General features: G+C 37.2%; 1 protein-coding gene across 1 annotated transcript; it reads left to right on the forward strand.

Annotated features, from left to right (window-relative positions):
* Positions 1-692: 692 nt before the first annotated feature.
* Positions 693-8,179, forward strand: LOC116300224 (steroid 17-alpha-hydroxylase/17,20 lyase-like). Its single transcript, XM_031709047.2, has 4 exons — positions 693-1,706; positions 1,893-2,001; positions 4,326-5,039; positions 6,495-8,179. The coding sequence occupies exons 3-4, from the start codon at positions 4,352-4,354 to the stop codon at positions 7,298-7,300; spliced, it is 1,494 nt and encodes a 497-aa protein (XP_031564907.2). The 5' UTR covers positions 693-1,706; positions 1,893-2,001; positions 4,326-4,351; the 3' UTR covers positions 7,301-8,179.
* The last annotated feature ends 10,790 nt before the right edge of the window (positions 8,180-18,969 follow it).

The raw sequence follows: 18,969 nt of genomic DNA on the forward strand, positions 1-18,969 counted from the left end.
GAATAAAAATCAAGTTCCCCAATTTTTAAAACAAATCGACTCCTATACACCTAGACGGCAAGCATAGCACATCATCCTCATGTGAATCAACAGGTGGGTGTCAATAAGGTTTTGGAAATATACACCTATTTCGAAAATCGTTCGAAGATCGTCCTGATTGTAACATATAACTGACACGGCGATTTTGAAGACTCGTAGGTTTAAAGCTTCTTCGAAAAAAAAACACACAGCCCGACTTTGAAATTAAAAGCAAAATCCCGACTTTGCTTTTCAGAGGACTTTATTCTCCATAGAGAAAGTATTAGCAAATAGATCTTCCAATATTTGACTCCAGGTTGACCACGACTTCAGTCGATGGAGTCAAATGAGGATCATTTGACTCCATCGACTGAAGTCGTCTCATAAACTCTTAGTGTAGTTCAGACAATCAATTTATTATAGAATTCGCTTCAAAACTGAACTCAAAAGATAACAAAAAAGAACTAAGCAAAGTAGATATTGAAAGGAAAAATGAGAAGGATTACCAGCTAGATTGTGTATTTAAGATATAAAATCGAGCGAAATACTTTGAATCCCTTCGAATGTCAATACAATACTCGTCAAAACAAGAAAGAAAAAAAAAAAAAAAAAAAAAAAAAGAAAGAAAGAAAGAAAAAAAGAAAAAGAAAATCCCAAGTGCCCTTAAACGATATTCGAAGTTTTTGAAATTGAGTGGCTTTATAGATCTTTAAGCACTTAACAATGCCATACATATAAAAGATACAAGCATCCTTGATACATTTACCCGGGAGCTCCTCCCCCCCGTCCCCTCGGGTTAGTTATGTATTTGCTAATAATAAGGGAGAGGAGTACCACGTGCTGGGGGCAGTGGTGCTGGGAACGAAATTGATCTCCTACTACCCCAGGGCATTACTATACCGTATTATATTGAGCTAATAGATTTGATTTCAGTGATCCTTCAAAGAGAAGAGATAACGGATACGAACCAGTGACAAGAGCCCTTAGGAAACAAGAATGAAAGGTTTATATATGGAATACTCGGGTATTGTTCCGAGTATTAGAGGATCGGAAGGATCACAATAGGGACCTTAAGCTGCAGGACGGCAACGACGACGACGACGGCAAACATACAATAGCACTAATTGCGCTATTCAATAGATACTCGTTGGAACGTACGAAACACTGTGCAACATTACCGTCTTATGCTAAAAGTAAGACGTGAAATGTCCTATTTTTACGTCCTAAAGAGAACGGCTACGCCAAAAGCTTATCTTTGCTGATTTTCGTTATAAGTAAAGCGCTCCCAAAAGACGACATTTCACTCTAAAACGGGGATGCTTATTGAGTAAAATACTAGGTAAACACGATATAATAATACAATAGAAGGTTGAAGCGCCTCAATTTCGCCGACGTTGTCGCCCACGTTGCCGTCCTGCAGCTTAAGGTCCCTATTATCTCGAAGAGTACTTCAACCTCTCCGTTGTTCTTTACCGCACTTGACTGAGTAGTCATTTCCACGGTCCGTGATCAATACATTGAGTTCAGCTCACGTCGGCTCTTCAGAAACACAGTGAGAGAATACAGGTTACCAGCTGAGATATCGAATGAGGCATAACAGATAAAAACTCAAGGAAATCCGTTCCATTCAACTGATCTCCTGACACTAGCGGTTATAAAAGGGTTTCCTGCATGGCAACGACTTCGAGGTTAATACTTTTTTCATAGAAAGTGAACTGCGCTTCAAAAGAATGAAGACCTTGCTCATTCTATTCTGTCTTTAATCGTCTTGGCTAAGAATATTATCCCATAGGATTAAGCTTTTTCTTTTGTTAAGTTGAAAACAAGCAATATTTGCCACTTAATCTCACGTACCGTTTCATTTACCTCGCTAGACAGAACCAGAGAAGACGAACATACTGGTTGCTTCCGTTTTCCAGCACAACTTGAGCTCACTTCTCGATTTTATTGGCGGGAAAACTCATTTCAAGTGTTAAAACCAAGGTAAAGTATTCAAATGGCGATATTGATAACTATAGACAATTAAAGCGCTAAGCACTTTCGAGCTGTAAACTTAATAATTACTCTCTGAAAAGTGAGCCGTTAGAAAGACGTTCAGCAGAAGGCGAGACTGAGCTTAAAAGATAGAAAAATCCGATTAAGAACCACTCTTGGGTGAAGTAGTGCTCTCAAGTCTGTCACTTCGGTCTGCCCGGCAACAGTATGTTGTCTACCATCTGACCTGTAGCCGAACAACTTCATTCACTCAAAAACATGTTTCTATCTCAGATTTTCAAGCAAAACAGATTTCTTATTTACTCTGACGAAGGACTGATGTCCGAAACGACAGTAACTTACTGATATTCAGTCATTCCCAACATTTATGCTTCATACACCGACATATATATATATATATATATAGCTCTACTTTACTCTTTAGGTTTCTTGTGACTTCATATAAGATTGATTTTGAAGTTGGTGCGGGAATTAAAGGCGCTCGATAACTTTGAAAAATTCGGATGATGGCGATCTAAACACAAGAACCTTACTTTGATAATTTCATTCTATTTTGGAGCATAAATGACCGAAGGCGATGTTCGCAAAGAAAAGAGTTTCCAGTAGTGCTCATGTGCCGAGGGCACGAACAACTGAGGCGAATTCGTTGTATTGTCCGCCTGAAGCAGTAACAGTTAGTCTTGGTCCTAATTTGTGTTTTTATCGTTCCTACCGGCTTCTTCTTCTTCTTCTTTCTTTTGGGCAACTCTAGAGCAAATTTATAAAATTTATGATCCACAGTCAAAAGTATTTTAGCCAAATTAGTGCCGGTGAGGGACTGCGCAAGCTAATGGGCATTAATAAATCATCTAAGAATTTTTATGCTCTCTCGGCCGATGAATCTGTTCACTGATAGTAGTGAGCAAACACAACGCGAAAGAGCAAGACTCAGAGAAGAAGGTGTATAGCAGATCAGTAAGTACGGTTTGTCGTGTCTCTCCTTTGATATTCCTGGGGGTTTTTTTGGATTCTCTAGATCTGGTTTTCCACGGCCGCAAAACCTGCAAAACCTAACAAGCTAAATTCCAACTCAATCTGTGAGGCTCGGATATTTTTGAAAACGGAATGGTTTGGCCTTAAAAAAACGCAACAGGTATAATAATGATTCGAAAACTAACACTACGTGGGGCCGATAATTCTCGAAAACGGAATTTTTTTCTGTGGTTTGGCCTTAAAAAACTCAACTTTATATATATGATAATGATTCGAAAACTAACGCTACGTCGGCCGATAATTTAAAAAATCCGTTTTCAAAAATATCCGGATGAAACCATCCGGATGCGTATGGACGGAGCCTGACTTAGCTGTGGTGGTTCGGTTTCACGGTACCGATAAAATTCGATATTTTGAAGGTTAAAGGTAAAGCTTGCGGTTTGGCCTGAGTGTTTCTGTGCTGAGGTATAGAGCATATTATTGATGTTCAATTTTCGAAGGAATCAAGGGCAACTACGTACATCTTCGGTAAACCAGGGGTAAAATTCTGTTGCTCGTTTCTGCGACAAAAGAGGGGCAGAATTTAACTCCTGTGTTACCGAGGATGGGGTAACTAATATGTCTGAGGACAAAGTTGCGCCGACGAAAAAAGGGTGACTACTTTCCAGTCTTTTGTCGTCTGTTCTGTGGATAGAGTGTTTGATAATCTGGTCTGGAGGCATTTTTTTTTGCATTTGGCTCCGACTTCTTAATTGATAACCACTAACGATTCCTGATCCTTCCGTCCTTGCGGCGTTACTATATTTAGAATCAATCAACTCTTTCATTTTCTCATCAAATTGATTGACTTATGTACCAAGTCGTATCTGCTGCATGTATGCCGTGGATTGTGAGTGTGCGTTGTTAATGAGTATGATGTCGTCTCTTTATAAATACTAAGCTATGAAATACTTTTTGGTCTCTTGCTAGATATATTTGGAATTTTTACTTTTTATAGGCGTCGCTATTTGCCTAAGAGAAACGTTGTTACCTTCCTTCTGCTCTTTACTTGTTTACTTTCCAGCGGAGTTGACAGCATTCCCCGAAAGGGATTATGGGTCAACTATTTTTGGTTAGCATTTTCCTAGCAGGGGCTGAGTAAAATGTAAATCTGTCGTGTTGGAACTAGAATTCCACCAAGAGTAAACTAGTAGCATTACAATAAATTTAAAGAATGAAAAATTTTTATTTATTGGGTTCTCTGGTTGACTTTGAGTTTGTTCTCAAGGCCATCAGCTGGTTTGATACCTAGAGTCGAATATTGTTCAGTTGCCTGATGTTATAATTTATTATTCCAACAGCGTCGTCTTCTCGAACAAGCCTCATCATGATCGTGGAAATACTGTCCGTGTTTGTTTTCGCAGTGGTGGCTCTATCTTTTTACACGTTAGCTGCTCACTACCTCGAGGATAAGCGACTCCCCCCTGGTCCCGTCCCCCTCCCCCTGGTGGGGAACATGTTTCACATGGGAGTCCTACCTCATCTTCGTCTTACATCACTTTCCAAAAAATATGGTGAGGTTTTTCGGCTACAAGTCGGGATTCATCGCATTGTTGTCGTCAACAGCATCGAATCTGCTCGGGAAGCTCTCTTGCGTCGGCCGAACGACTTCGCCGGCCGTCCATTGCTTCATACCGCAAGCTTGATATCTCGAAGAGGAAAGAGCATTGCTTTTGGGGATTTCGACGCGACCTGGAAAATGCAGAGAAAAATTGCTCACTCGGCTTTGAAGATGTTTGGAAGTGGGATTGAACGTCTGCAAACCAAAATATGTGTGGAGATAGACGAGCTGATTGAACGTCTACCACAGAAGGAAGAAACTCCCTTCAACCCTGCTCATGACATTCAGCTTGCAGTGCTCAACATTATCTGTTCATTCGTGTTTGGTTCGCGATACGAGATCGATGATCCAGAGTTCCATAGCATTATCCACTACACTGATCGCTTCTCGCAGGGATTTCGGGCTGGAAACCTTGTGGATTATTTTCCATGGCTCAGATTCTTCCCTAACAAAGGTAACGATTTCTTAAAAGCTTCCATAAAATTTCCACTAAACTATTCAATTATATTCTTAGAAAAGCGGTAAATTTTTCTAAAGTGGTTTCAAGTTCATGGCAGACAATTGCTTTCATTAGGCGCTCATTATTTTGAAGGATTTCTTTTTCCGGTAACACTACTTTGCTCCAGGAAATATTTAAGTCTTATATTGAACACAAAATATTTGGAAACAATTACGAGCTCTTTTGGTTTCATTCGAATTTTCTCGCCTTGTTTTCATTTAAGCAGAGATTCAATACTCTTTTCCTGATTTGCACGCAACCCTTATGACCCATGATCTTGGACAAAAATGATGAGACATGTTTAGTTCTCATGTTTTTTAGTAAAACATTAAAAAATACCCCTTAAGACGACCCCCCGTCCCTAAACGAGGTATGGCGTACAGTCAATCAAATTTTTACGAGGGAAATTGTACTATTTCATGATTGCATGAAAATTTCTCAACTATTTTTGTCCAAGATTGCAAGTCCCGTTCTATTTGTTAAATTCGTTAAGAACTTCTCAACTTGAAGCAATTTTTGTGAACACTTTTATTCCAAAGCCATTATTTGAGGTTTGAAATTATGAAAGCGCGTCCTATATTGTGTAGGTCAAATACTTGCTACTATGACCAGTTTTTTGGAGCACAAAATATTGACACTCAGGTTCATCAACGCATCTTTTGTTCTTCGCGGAAGAATTAAGGCCGTAAGAGGCCGTATCCTTATGCGATATTATATTTTGCAGTCATCGTAACAGGCTCTTTCGCGAGGTTTGCTTCACGCGGTACTATATTCATTATCACCAATGTATTCATTGTGCAGTCAACTCACATGTTGATCTTTACGGAGGGAGGTAAACCGGGGAAAAGCCTACGTGGCAAGTGAGAAAACAACACATCAAACGAACTTAACCCCCATATGCAGTTTTTCCGGCCCTCCTCTCCAATCAACTCAAACTAATTCAAACTGGTTAGAGCTGTGCTCCGGGGTCATACGTGGACTGTATAGCGCCTGCCTGAGGCGCTTTACATGCTTTCAGTTCAACCCCATTGAGCTGCGCCACTGCTGTACTTGTGGTGGTGATTAGCGATGGTATTTTTCGTATAAGTTTAATCATTCAAAGGGCAATGGCCAATGTTAGGCTGCGTTCATAATGTATGGCAGAGGGGGAAGGGGGGGGGGGGGGGTGGGCAGGTGAAAATTTGAAATGTCCAGAATAATTCTTAACACCCCCCTTAAAGTCATGCAAAATAATACAATCCCCCCTAAGCAAGGCTTGTAGCTTCTTCCAAAAATTGTGCACCCCCCCCCCATTTTTCTGATAAAAATTTGCCCATCCCCCCTTTTTCTTAACAAAATCTTTCCAATTCCCCCTCAATTTCACCTGCCATACATTATGAACGCAGCCTTAGTTTTTCGTGAAATTTGTAGGTCTGTCGCTGATACAAGAAGCAATAGAGGAAAGAGATACCCTTTTACAAAGAAAATACCAAGAACACTACAAAACCTACCAGGAAGACATAACCCGTGACTTGACCGATGCGTTACTAAAAGCAACTCGTGCATCATCCCAAGATGACAACTCAGACCAACCGCTCCCATTCACAGAAGATAATATCATCATGACCATGAGTGATATATTCAGTGGGGGGATCGAGACCATGTCAACCTGCCTGCTCTGGGCGATCATATACATGGTTCGCAACCCTAAAATACAAGAACGGATTCACAGAGATCTTGACGAGGTGGTTGGAAGGGGTCGCTTGCCTGATCTGGAAGATCGTTCAAAGCTTCCGTTCGTGGATGCAACGATCGCGGAAATAATGCGGTTCAGTTCGCTAGTTCCTCTACTATTCCCACACTCCACCACCGTGGATACTCAGCTCAAGGGCTATTTAATTCCTAAGAATACCGTGGTACTGTTCAATATATGGGCCATGCATCATGACCAGGAAAAGTGGTCCCACCCCGATATTTTTGATCCAACAAGATTCCTCGACTCCGAAGGCAAAATGGTTTGTCCAGCCACACTCAGTTACTTACCGTTCTCTGCAGGACGAAGGGTCTGTTTGGCCGAATCTCTTGCAAAGATTCAGTTGTTTTTGTTCATCTCTCGATTACTCCACAAGTTCGAGCTTAGGATTCCGGACAATTCGTCTGCTCCAGACCTCGAGGGCATCTTTGGTGCCAGCCTCACACCTAAACCTTTCGAAATCCTTGCTCAAAGAAGATTTTAACTTGAACAAAAAATGCACTGACAAATAAAAAAATACTAGTATTACATCTGTAAAATATTAGAAAATATATCTGTGAAAATTTGCGAGACAAGAGAATATGAAAAGTTGAGTTACTGCCTACTTTTGACCGTTCGATTTGAGGCCACGATGTGCGCGCGCACGAAAACCGCTGAAAAACCAAAATTTTATTGACGAACGGGAATCATACACGTTTTGAACTTTAAAGGAGAATTACCATCAAATTTTGAGCGGGACTCTATACTTTTCATAAGCTTAATCGAAAAAACTGAGTCAGAAATGAGTCAGAAGTGAGTCAGAACTGAGTCTGGGTTTTGATTCTATAATGATTTTTTATTTCTATTTTTACGGCTATTTGTTAACATGTTAGAAGGAGAGTTATATGAAGTCAGCATTAACCATTCCGAGGTTAAGGAACAAATTGGGTCGAGTTGGTATTGAAGTGCATTGTGGGACTGTTTGACAGGACGAAATAGACGCCATTTTGGAAATATGTTCCATTAGACAGTCTCACGATGCACTGCCATGCCAGCTCGATCAATTTTTTTTCTCAATCTCGGAACACTGAGCTAATATACCATAAGATATTTAGTCATAAAGATGGTAATTATCATGGACGTTAACAGTTAATGGATTGAGTCAGTTTTATTATTGTATTAACCCATTAGCCTCGCTCGGCTCTAAGACAGAAGGTTTCACTATAGACACAACTGTAATAACATCTTATCTGCTCGTAATGCTCATAACCAAAACATGGCGGATATGACGTACATGCACCCCGAGAATAATCAATCTTTTGATTTTTTTAGCGCAATCTTCTTGTTTTGTGATGCGAACAAAAATAATAAAAGGCCAACCTTTCACTTTCTACCTGAATTGGACCATCTGCGTGCGCTTGCTACCGATTTTCAAGCGTCATCAAGGGAACTTAAGCTCTCAATAACCACAAATAGAAGTAGTAAAAATAATAAGACTACTTGACCAAATGATTAACAAAACCCTTTTTGCATTAGTGGAGTTTAACATTTATCGTTTTGATATGACGGACGATAGCGCTGTCTCCTCTAAACCCTACCTTACGTGTTTCTTTTTTTCTAGAACTGCGGTGACCTTCATTATTGAATTGTTTAGTGCGTGGGCTGAAAGCTTTTATTTTCTTATCTTTTGTATTAAAAAAAACACACCGATGGACGAGTGAAAAACGTCTGCGCATGCTCTAAATCCGTATGCAAATGAGGAGTCAAAAAGTCTTCACGCTATTGTAAAAATATGTAAATTTGACTTTCAAACATGCCTGATAAATTGCCCTATTTCACTATGACGTCACATCAAAACAATCTATAGTTTAAACGCAAAGGATCATGGTCGTCGGAAGGGGTCAAATCAACGCTAATTCACCGAAAATTGTTCTAAAACCCGTATCAATCCACAAAGAGAAGTAGAATAGCCAGCAAACGCTCAGAATATTTTTTAGTACGTATTAACAGATATTATATCTGAAAACCAGGCCATTTTAGATTAAACTGTTTCGCTAGGAGCAAATTTTGTTGAATTTTCTATTAGATTTGGCGATTCTATCCCCCACATAAACAAGCAGTGACGTCATAGTGAAATAGTGAAATTGGACTTCACAAAATATCAAAATTTAGTGTCCATGTTTGAAACTTTAGGGGTAATTCTTTCATATTGTGTTTATTAATACAGTATCTTGGTCTCACAAAAGTATGCTAGCGAAATGTTTTATTATATGAAACAAACATTTTTCTCACTCAAAATCTTAATTCTTAGAAAACGTGCTGAAAAGCACGCATGCGCAAACGTTTTTCCCTTGTGTAGCTTCGTGCACCGAGATGCGATCAATAAGCCATTACGGCGCCCTTTTACTAAATTTACTCGTATTCTTTCTACTTTCGAAATTTCTCGGTTACTGTACAGATTTTAAGAGCGGACGTTTCAGTTATATCATTATGCAGTAAACAAATCAAAGCCTGAAGCACAGCCTCCTACAATTTATAATATTAGCAAGCGTGGGTACCGTTGGAACATACACGGCACTGTTGAGTTTTTGGAGGCCGGTAAACAAAAAATTCCCGTACTGAGTTAGTTTGTAGAGTAAAATATTTTGTATCAATTTTACGGAACCCTGAAACAGTCTCAGGTAGGATCATCAAAGCCAGTGCAAGACGAATTAGATCGAATTGGAATCTAGTTTAGCGTGCTTGGTTTTGCTAAGGTAGGAAAAATAGAGAACCCTGGAAAAAAACCTCGAATGGAGGGAGAGAAAAAATTCTGCTTACATGTGAGCTAGCTAGGTCTATAGGAATCGCATGCCTAAGCGCACACCACCCCTTGATGTATACGAGTGGAAAACCGTGCCTGCAAATCACGTTCTATTATGGATTTCGTTCTAAACCAATCAGAAAACAGGACAGCTCACAATTGCCAATCACAGCAATTAAATTAGTTGTGATTGTAATAAGTAATTAATTAAAGCTAACTGCAATAATTTAATTCATTTAATTTTAATTTATTAAATCATTTTAAATTTATTTAATGTTATCAATTGTAATTAATTTTGTGGGGCCCGTCGTAAAAACGGTTTAATGAACACCAGGTCGATTTTGTACGAGTGGAAAAAGATATGGCAAATTCGCAGCAGTCGTACCAGAAGAATACCACGCAATATGAAGGAAACAAAGGGAAAGAAGCAGTCATTTGAGGGATTTTAGTACGAAGAAAAGACGAGTACACAACTCAGATATCTTATCCTAATGCGCGATGAAAGGACTACTTTAGCTGCGCACTGTAAACGCAATAATGATAATGTAGGATGAAAACACGTTAAGCTGATTAAATTAAGATTTACTCAGCGAATTGCACCACTCAATCAAAGATAAACCAATGCTTTAGGTATTTACACTAGATTTAAGAGTTCGTATATCTTTTAGCCAAGTTCAAGTGCGCTAGCTTGCGCAAGCAATGTCTGAAATATATCGTCAGGTTTTTTTTGTTGTTTATTCAGTTCTCTAATATTCATAAAAACGCGTTTAGTCAACCCATCTAGTATTTTTTCTACAACATTTTACAAAATTGTAAAAACTGTATTATGGTCTAAGATATATTTATTGTACAAAATATGACCAAGAAAAACAGAAAAAAAAAACCAAATTAAGACAAAACGACAACAAAAATCACCAACTTATATAATTCCGTTGTATACTGTATTCTCAGCAGGCAAATAATTTAAAAAGAATAAATGGTTATAGAGAATAACATCCCCATAAATTAACTAAATCTTTTGGAATCCAAGCAAAGAAAATATCAGTTTATTTCTTCTTTTTTTTCTCTTTAATTTTGATGAACGAACTAATTTTAGCAAGACAGGTGCTAACTTACTTGATAAAGAATTTTCCAGGCTCGGATCACTTGCTCCTTCAAGAAAGATAAATAAGATGAGTAAGATGAGTAAGATGACATCAAAGGGGTGTTTATCGACGTCATCATGATACAAACAAATCGTAATAATGATTAAAAGTAAGGAAGATAAATCGGATGGGATGATAAAGCCCTTGGCCTCTTTCCTGGCTTATTCCAAGCGGTCAACCGGTATTATATTGAATCCAATAATTCAAAATAATATTTTATATAAAACATTCAACTCAACAAATAGACATCATTTTTTTATGTGTCTGTCCTCTTATTGACGATAAATTGCGTTGCGTCATCACATTGTCAAAGTAGTGTGCTTACTACCTTGACAATATGATGACGAAATTTATCGTCAATAAGAGGACAGACACTTAAAAAATGATGTCTATTTGTTTTTTACAATAACAAAAACGATAAAAACTTCTCAATTTAGTGATCAAAACAACCAACGGAAAGAGCGCGCGCTCGTTGACGTCAGCTTTATCTGTCTTTCCTCTTATTGAAGATAAAAAATAACCAATCAGCGCGCGAGAAATTTGTAAGTTATTGTAAAAACACGGATGGAAACCGGAGAAATATCTGGAAAGAGATAACAAAGCCTAGTGAGGTATTAAAGTCAGTATTAAACTGTTTACCAGATGAAAATAGTCACTGAAGTAGTCATGAAAACTCAAAAGCAGTAAACCATTTCTAGCTGATCTGAGAAACGTTTTTAGCCAATCAGAATCGAAAGATTTGCAATGACTGAGGTGTCACTTTTTCTCTTATTATTATTATGGAAATTATGGATTTCCAGGGGCCAGTTGTATGAAAGATGGATAGCGCTATCAGACGGATAAATCTTATCCGGTGGATAAATTTATAGGATAGCAGCATCGACTTATCCACTGGATAAGGATTTATCCGTCGGATAGCGCTAACAACCCTTCGTACAACCGGGCCAAGGCCACCAAATGAAGGGGGAAAACGTTGCCAATAAGAGGTTGATAACAGTAACACAATAACTAAGTTATATATATTTTTGCAATGGTGTACAGATATTTATTTTTCGCCATTCAATTTCAATTTTTGCAGGCGTCATGCCACCTGGTTGAGTGTCTTTAAAAAATCGAGTTGAGTTGAATGAGTCAAAACTTAACAAAAAACCTAAGTCAAGTTAATTAAAACATGAATTGAATAATCTTCCTCATACTGCTAGAAATCAAGCAAGTTTTACATCTTTCAAAAATGCTGTTTTAGCAGATTTAATCTCAAATAGCAAGCTCTGACCTTACCTTTAGTTTTTTTGATATTTTCATTTTATTAATATTTGATATTATATCTTAGTTACTTGTCTTAGTTATATATATTCACGACCGTCATGTAAACCAGTTTTTCTGTTGGCATTATCGTGTATAAATAAAGGATGATTGATTGATTGATTGAAAGCAAGATTGACTTTTTGTTTGCTCGGCATGGTCTTTCAAATCCCACACACTTTACGTTATCGGGAATGTTCTGGAACCTCCAAATAACTATTAACATGATTCTTTCACCTTATCCTCTTAATATGAAACCATCGCTTTCTCCTCAATTTACAGAATCGATTTCAAGACTTCCACTGACATGTAAAACTGTTTTGATATATAATGTCACTTAAAACTGAAAGCAGTTTTATTAAGTATTTAAGATTTGTCATCTTCAAGATCTCAAGTCGCAGGATTGATGTTCTGGTTAACGTTTTCCCGCCCTCGTAGGCATACGCGCGCATGTTTTTGTAAGGATGTGGAGAGGAGTTTCGTGGGCGAGTGTGTAGGAGTAAGACAGGATTTCATTATAATTATTATAACTATTGCCCCCTGCTAGTAGTTCATACCAATTATACTGTGGTTATTATTGCTTTAATAAAGTGTTGTTTCTGTGGCTTTTACTTTTGTTGCCTTTTACATTTATGGCTCTTAAGTGGAGTACTCCCACTAAGAAGTGAAGAAGATCAGTCAGGGTGCTTTTCCTCCTCGTCATGTAGACAAGGGAGAAGAGAAGAGAAGAGAAGAGAAGAGAAGACAAGAGAAGAGAAGACAAGACAAGAGAAAAGAGAAGAGATCTCTAGATCTGCAAAAGAGATTTCCACGAACAACCAGTCGTACGAGAGTTTATCCATTTTCATACCACAATAATAAAAAGACTAAAAGCTTAATTGTGCCCCATGAATTCATTTGAAAAACTTTTCAGTGGCTGTAGGTACAGTCCAATGCTTCATTGAAGACTTCCTGAAGACAGGTGGCAAGAAGGAAAGGCAGGAGCCGACATGACCGCCTGTCTTACAGTGTCTGTCTTTTACTTAAATTACTAAGCATAATACATAGCAGTAGACATTGTTTTCTTTTGTTTTACATCGACTGTTAGTCACTAATTATACAACTTCGTTTCACCGCACGGACGCAAAAATCATTCTATTGGCCACTTAACTACATTTGGATCTCACAACTGCGCAGACACTTCTTCGTTGAGTACTGAATACGAAGTTGTCTAAAAAGACTTTTTTAAACCTCTAGAAGAGAAAATATTCAAATAAGAAAGCTGAGATGAAGCCTATACTTTTCGTAATACGTGACGGACGAAAGAACGTATTCTGTTAGTTTGAAGGGGCCGGGAGGATCTGGAAGGGACTGGGCGGCTGCAAGGGTGATGTGGTAGCAGGGGAATTATTCAGATAAAACTAGAAAAGAAAGATTTATCTGATTTTGTCAGTTGAAGTCCAATGATAAAATCTTATGTGTATTTGTTTGAAGTCCCAAGTTGATGTGACTATTCGCCCTCTCTAGCCGCTCCTTTCAAAAATAAAGTGTTAAAAAATATGGAATAATTTTGATTCAACTCTAACTGCGAGGACAGTTCATTTAGATTATGTAGTTATTTAAATATTTATATTAGGACACATGCTGCTCTTTATAGACAGCTACTGTTTTTAACGTATTCTCTTAAATTACTTTTTTAAGCACTTTTGAAACCAGCAAAAACTGGAAAAAAATGAAATAAAAACATAAGAAATATCGCATTAGAAAAACTTTATATGAAAATCGTTGAATGATTTTAGAAAAAAAAGTTTGATAGAAGTAAAAAGAAAATAGAAATCAAAAACGTTATAAATATGTGAATTAGAAAGAGAATAAAAAAAAAGTAATGAATAAGAAAATATAATGAAAACATTTATAATTTTTATAATTATAAAGAAATAATTTTCCAGTTACTATGATAATAATAAAAAATAAATAAATAAAAAAATAAAAAAAAACGAAACAAAAAAATACGAATCAATTTAAATGAAAAAATATATATAAAAAGAGAAAATAATTAAGGACATGAACAAATATAAGAGTAAGGAATAATAATAATAATAATAACTTGGAAGTTATTTTTTAATGTTATGCAAACGAGAAGAAAAATGATAAGTTTTCGAAATTTGAATTTCCGATTTCGGCACTTGTATTTCCATATGCAGATTGATTACATTTAAATACGTCAGTTAAATTTTCATTTGGTGGTTGATGGTATCCAAACGTTCACTTTATGGAAAGCTAACCATTTGAACGCCACGACCAGTTATATTTTTCAACATCACTGAACTTGAATTAATGATTGGAACGACGTGTTAAAGTCAGTTCGAAACCTATTTGGGGATTATTCTGCTTGGATTCATCGCGGATTACTAAATTGATACGAAGTGGAATATTTCTAATGGTTCATCCAGCGGCAGTGAAGCCTTATCAACAAACACCTACGCCCAATAGATTTTTGTTGTGCAGCTTATATTAGTTTGATATCCATTGTCAGAATTTGGCTTTTCGAATACAAATAATCTTATAAGTCCTAGCAAAACAGAAGCGAAAAAGAGACATAAATTGATCTTATGGTCGCTGAAAAATTGATGAGCGAGTTGTGCTTGTGAATTGGAAACGAAGACTATAGTTTGGTCTGACCAACACTGACAGGACATTATCTACTTAACCGCACTACTAAACCTGCATACTACATGTCTGTTTAGCTTCTGGTAAACATCGAGGATAATTTTAGAAGTACTCCAATTGAAAATCCGAGGTCTTTGTGTTGCATGTTATAAAAGAGGCTACGTGGATAATGAGTGCTTCTACCGTTCAGCTGCGTTTACACAATGGTCAGAACCACAACTCGTCGCTGACTTTTTACTCGCACGGTAGAGAAGCCAAACCCGCGCTTTCGCGGCGATTGGCAGACGCGAAAAGTGGCGGGAATATAGATATCTTGCCCACGAAAATGACGAATGGTTTTAGCGGTGGAATAAGGAAATCTTTTGAGAGGAAAGAGCAAGAGAGTGAAAAAGAAAGAAGGAGTCGGAGTAAAAGCAAAACGTACGTGTCTTGTTTACAAACATCACTGAGTTTTGGTTGGAAAAAGAGTCTAAGTGTGGAGACTGACGACAGCGATTTCTGTGAGCCAGATAACGATCATCGTATCATCGACATGGACGGATCGCTCAAGAAAGAATCACCCACGGTTAAAGAAAGTGAGAAGAAAATAATGAAAGGCACAGAACACCGAAAGACGGTCAGCGAGGAACAGAAATCTCAGAAAGCTAAACCACGCACGAGTGATGAAAAAGCTGTTAATGCAACGCCATTAAGAAGTAGATCCAAAGGAAAGCGCTCGGAGCTACAAGACGCGCATGTATCCGTTCAACCTAGTACAGGAAGGCAATTAATGATTATCAGCAACCTGGAAAATGGAGCAGTCTCTGTAACGACATACGGAGATGGCAGCCCTGCTTCACCAAAGTCATGTACCTCTTACGTCTACATTAAAAGTAAATTCCAAGGCAATCAGTACTCTAAGACAAAGAGGAGCACAGTAGTTGTTCAAAAACCACCATTATGTCGCAGCATTACCATCTCCGAGGCCTCGCTGAGCAGTGCTTTGAGCCGTCAAGCCGATAAAATGGCGCCCCAGAGCAGGAGTAATACAAACCTAAGAAAAGAGAGAAGCTGGACTGGTATAAATGTACAAAGAAAAAGCAAGAGATCCTTTACTGTGTCTAACGATTCGACGGATGGCAGGTTGAGAACGATTTATGAATCGACCATGGAAGAAAATTGCGACTAATATGAAAATAACAAGACCACAAACTCTTGTAAAATATTATCACAAGAAATACTCGTTACCAGGATGTTTTGGTTCATCAGCAAATTCCAAATATTTATTGCTGGCTTAAAAATATTTCAAGCCGGGAGCCGAGAGTTCTTCTCTCGCTAGACAAAAAACCGGCAAAATTATATATAAAACAAGAATCATAAAGGAAGAAAAACAAACTTCGAACTGAACGAAATAAAAAATATATTCAGAGGGAATATTTCAATTTGATAGCACGAAGACTAGCGAAATAAATGGTTTTTCAATTTTCGGTTAAAAGACGTGTTTTTAAGGCAGAATTTACATTATGGATCCAGCTGCTTGCTGTGGATAGGACTTGTCGACAAAATCTTTATTCAGCCAAAGAAAAACACTTTAAAATATCAACTAAAACGGCGTCTTGGAACGAAAAAAAAAAAAACTGCAGTCGAAGAGTTTCTCTTTATATTTCAAAACTTTGTGTACAAAAAAGCGAAATATAATATACGAAGTCTTTGTATTTCGTAAAGTTGAATGATAGGAATAATTTATTTGAGTTGTACATGATAACAAAAGGCGTCTGAAACCAAAGTAAGTGTTAAGAATGAAAAAATCTATATCGCTAAAAATTATATCTTGGAAAATGATTCCATGGACAGAATTGTCCATTCAAAAGTAACTCGATATGATAAAGATTTATTTTAAGCCAGAAATGTAGTTTTGTTTTAGTAACTGTATTTAATATGGTGGCAGCGGTTGGTAAGCGGATGTAAGGTGCTCCAGTTTATATCCATCCGTTCATAAGACGCAAATCTTAATCCTAATTTTTCAATGAATTGTAAATCACTATTGAGGCCAAGAAAGTGATTAAATATCATTCTAAACTGTGAGTTGGTTTATTATTGTCAATGTTATTGCTATTCGTGTGTGTACATGCCCGTACGATGTTTTTGACTGGCTTCAAATGTTGCTATGGTGACGAGAAGCTCCGACGTCTGGAGCGATGTCCATTCGAATACAAATCTTAAAATAGCGTCAAAAAGCCCAATACGCAACGATAAGCATGAGCTAGTGCATTTACGCCTTCTCTTACTAAATTCCGGAAAAAAGTCCTTTGATGCGGACAGAGAAAAATATTAAAAGACTAATAATAAATAATAATAAGTACCTTAGAAAATGTTTTTGCAGTTGGGTTAAATTAGACCGGGATTTCTGAAGTGTGATTGTCATGGGCTTAATTAAAAACTACAAGTGCAAAGACAAAATCTAATTTGAAAGCGTACGAATTATTCATTATATTGCTGTTAAAATTGGTGAAAAGTTTAATAAGAAACGTGATTACAGTCACATGAGATTGACAGCCTTGGGGTGTATTTTAATATATATTAGGATAAACGAACTTTTTGACATTGGTCCTAGGTAATGATAATACATCCAGCTGATAAACAAACTAACACCAAGAAATTTCAATCTTCATCTAATTTTTGCCGGCATTGACTTCAATTGCCAAATTCGTTAAGGACAAATAGGTTACGTGCTGATCTAAGTAGTGACGTAGAAACGACGTCACTGCAAAACTGAAATGCCATGAAGTCTGCGAAAATTGATCAACGAAAAATAAAAATGTCCTGGCCATTGGAATAAAAATATAAAACTCCTTGTGTTATTGTTATCAACCTCCTATTAGTAAGGTTTTATTTTCATTTGGTGGCCTGGAAATCGACAATTTCAAGAGGAAAAGTGATATTTCAGTTTAGCAAGTGTTCTCGATTCTGATTGGCTAAAAACATTTCTCAGATCAACTGGAAATGGTTTACCGCTTTGAGTTTTCATGATTACTTCAGCGACTATTTTCATCTGGTGAACAGTTTAATACTGACTTTAATACCTCACTAGGCTTTGTTATCTCTCTTTCCAGATTTTTCTTCGGTTACCATCCGTGTGTTGAATGATTTATATAAAATATTATTTTGATTTATTGGATTCAAAATAATACAGGTTGACCGCTTGGGATAAGCCAGGAAAGAGGCCAAAGGCTTAATCATCCCATCCGATTTATCTTCCTTACTTTTAATCATTATTACGATATTTTTCCTCAGATCAGCTGGAAATGCTACAAGCAAGATGATGCTTTATACCTACACTTCCAGAATCCCTTAAATATTTTTTGTAATAATAATATAATAATAATAATAATAATAATATTTATTTATAAAGCGCAAATACAAATCTGTTCTAAGCGCTAGTAAGCAAACGACAAAGACAACGACAAAATAAAATTATTTACAAAGAATATGCTAATTTGAAGAGATAAGTTTTAAGTTCAGTTTTGAATGAGGCTAGACTTGATGCATTTCGGAGAGATATTGGAAGTGAGTTCCAGAGTTCAGGAGCAGCCACAGAGAAGGAGCGATGACCATAAGATTTAAGATTATAAGAATGTGCTGATAGAAGAACTTGTGATGCAGAACGAAGATTACGGTTCGGTTTATACACTGAAATGAGTTCCCGGATATAGATAGGAGATTGGCCATGAAGAGCTTTAAAAGTAAGTAATAGGATTTTATATTTGATTCTAGATTCAATTGGTAGCCAATGCAGATTAACGAGGATAGGTGTAATGTGGTCATGTTTATGGGAAAGAGTGATTATTCTGGCAGCAGCATTCTGTACAGATTGTAGTTTATCTAAGAGTTTGTTTGGTAAGCCAAAGAGCAGAGAGTTACAGTTGTCGAGTTTGGAGGATATGAACGCGTGGACGAGAGTTTCAGTTGTTTTCAAAGAGATGTATTTTCTTATTTTAGCAATGTTTCTGAGATGATAAAAAGAAGACTTGCAAATATTATTCACATGACGAACCAAAGTAAGATGCGTATCAAATATGACACCAATGTTCCGAGCATGCATTGAGGGCATTATCACATCAGAACCAAATTGAAGAGAAGGAAGAGTTAACTGTGGGCTGTGCTTTGAAGAAAATAACAGGAATTCAGTTTTGCCTTTATTTAGTTTCAATTTATTTGTAGTCATCCAAGCATCAATATCAGATAGACAGTTTTCAATCAGATTCATGGAATCATTAAGGGACAAATCATCATTAC

The sequence above is a fragment of the Actinia tenebrosa genome, unplaced genomic scaffold, assembly GCF_029948245.1.
Source record: "Actinia tenebrosa isolate PJP-AT-01 unplaced genomic scaffold, QUT_ActTen_1.0 PGA_scaffold15__27_contigs__length_11533743, whole genome shotgun sequence".
Classification (NCBI taxonomy): Eukaryota; Metazoa; Cnidaria; class Anthozoa; order Actiniaria; family Actiniidae; genus Actinia; species Actinia tenebrosa.

Bases quoted from the DNA above. Each gene is read 5' to 3' on its own strand.
- LOC116300224 (XM_031709047.2), top strand. From the start codon at position 4,352: ATGATCGTGGAAATACTGTCCGTGTTTGTTTTCGCAGTGGTGGCTCTA. The intron at 5,040-6,494 runs GTAACGATTTCT...TGAAATTTGTAG, and splicing joins CAGATTCTTCCCTAACAAAG to GTCTGTCGCTGATACAAGAA.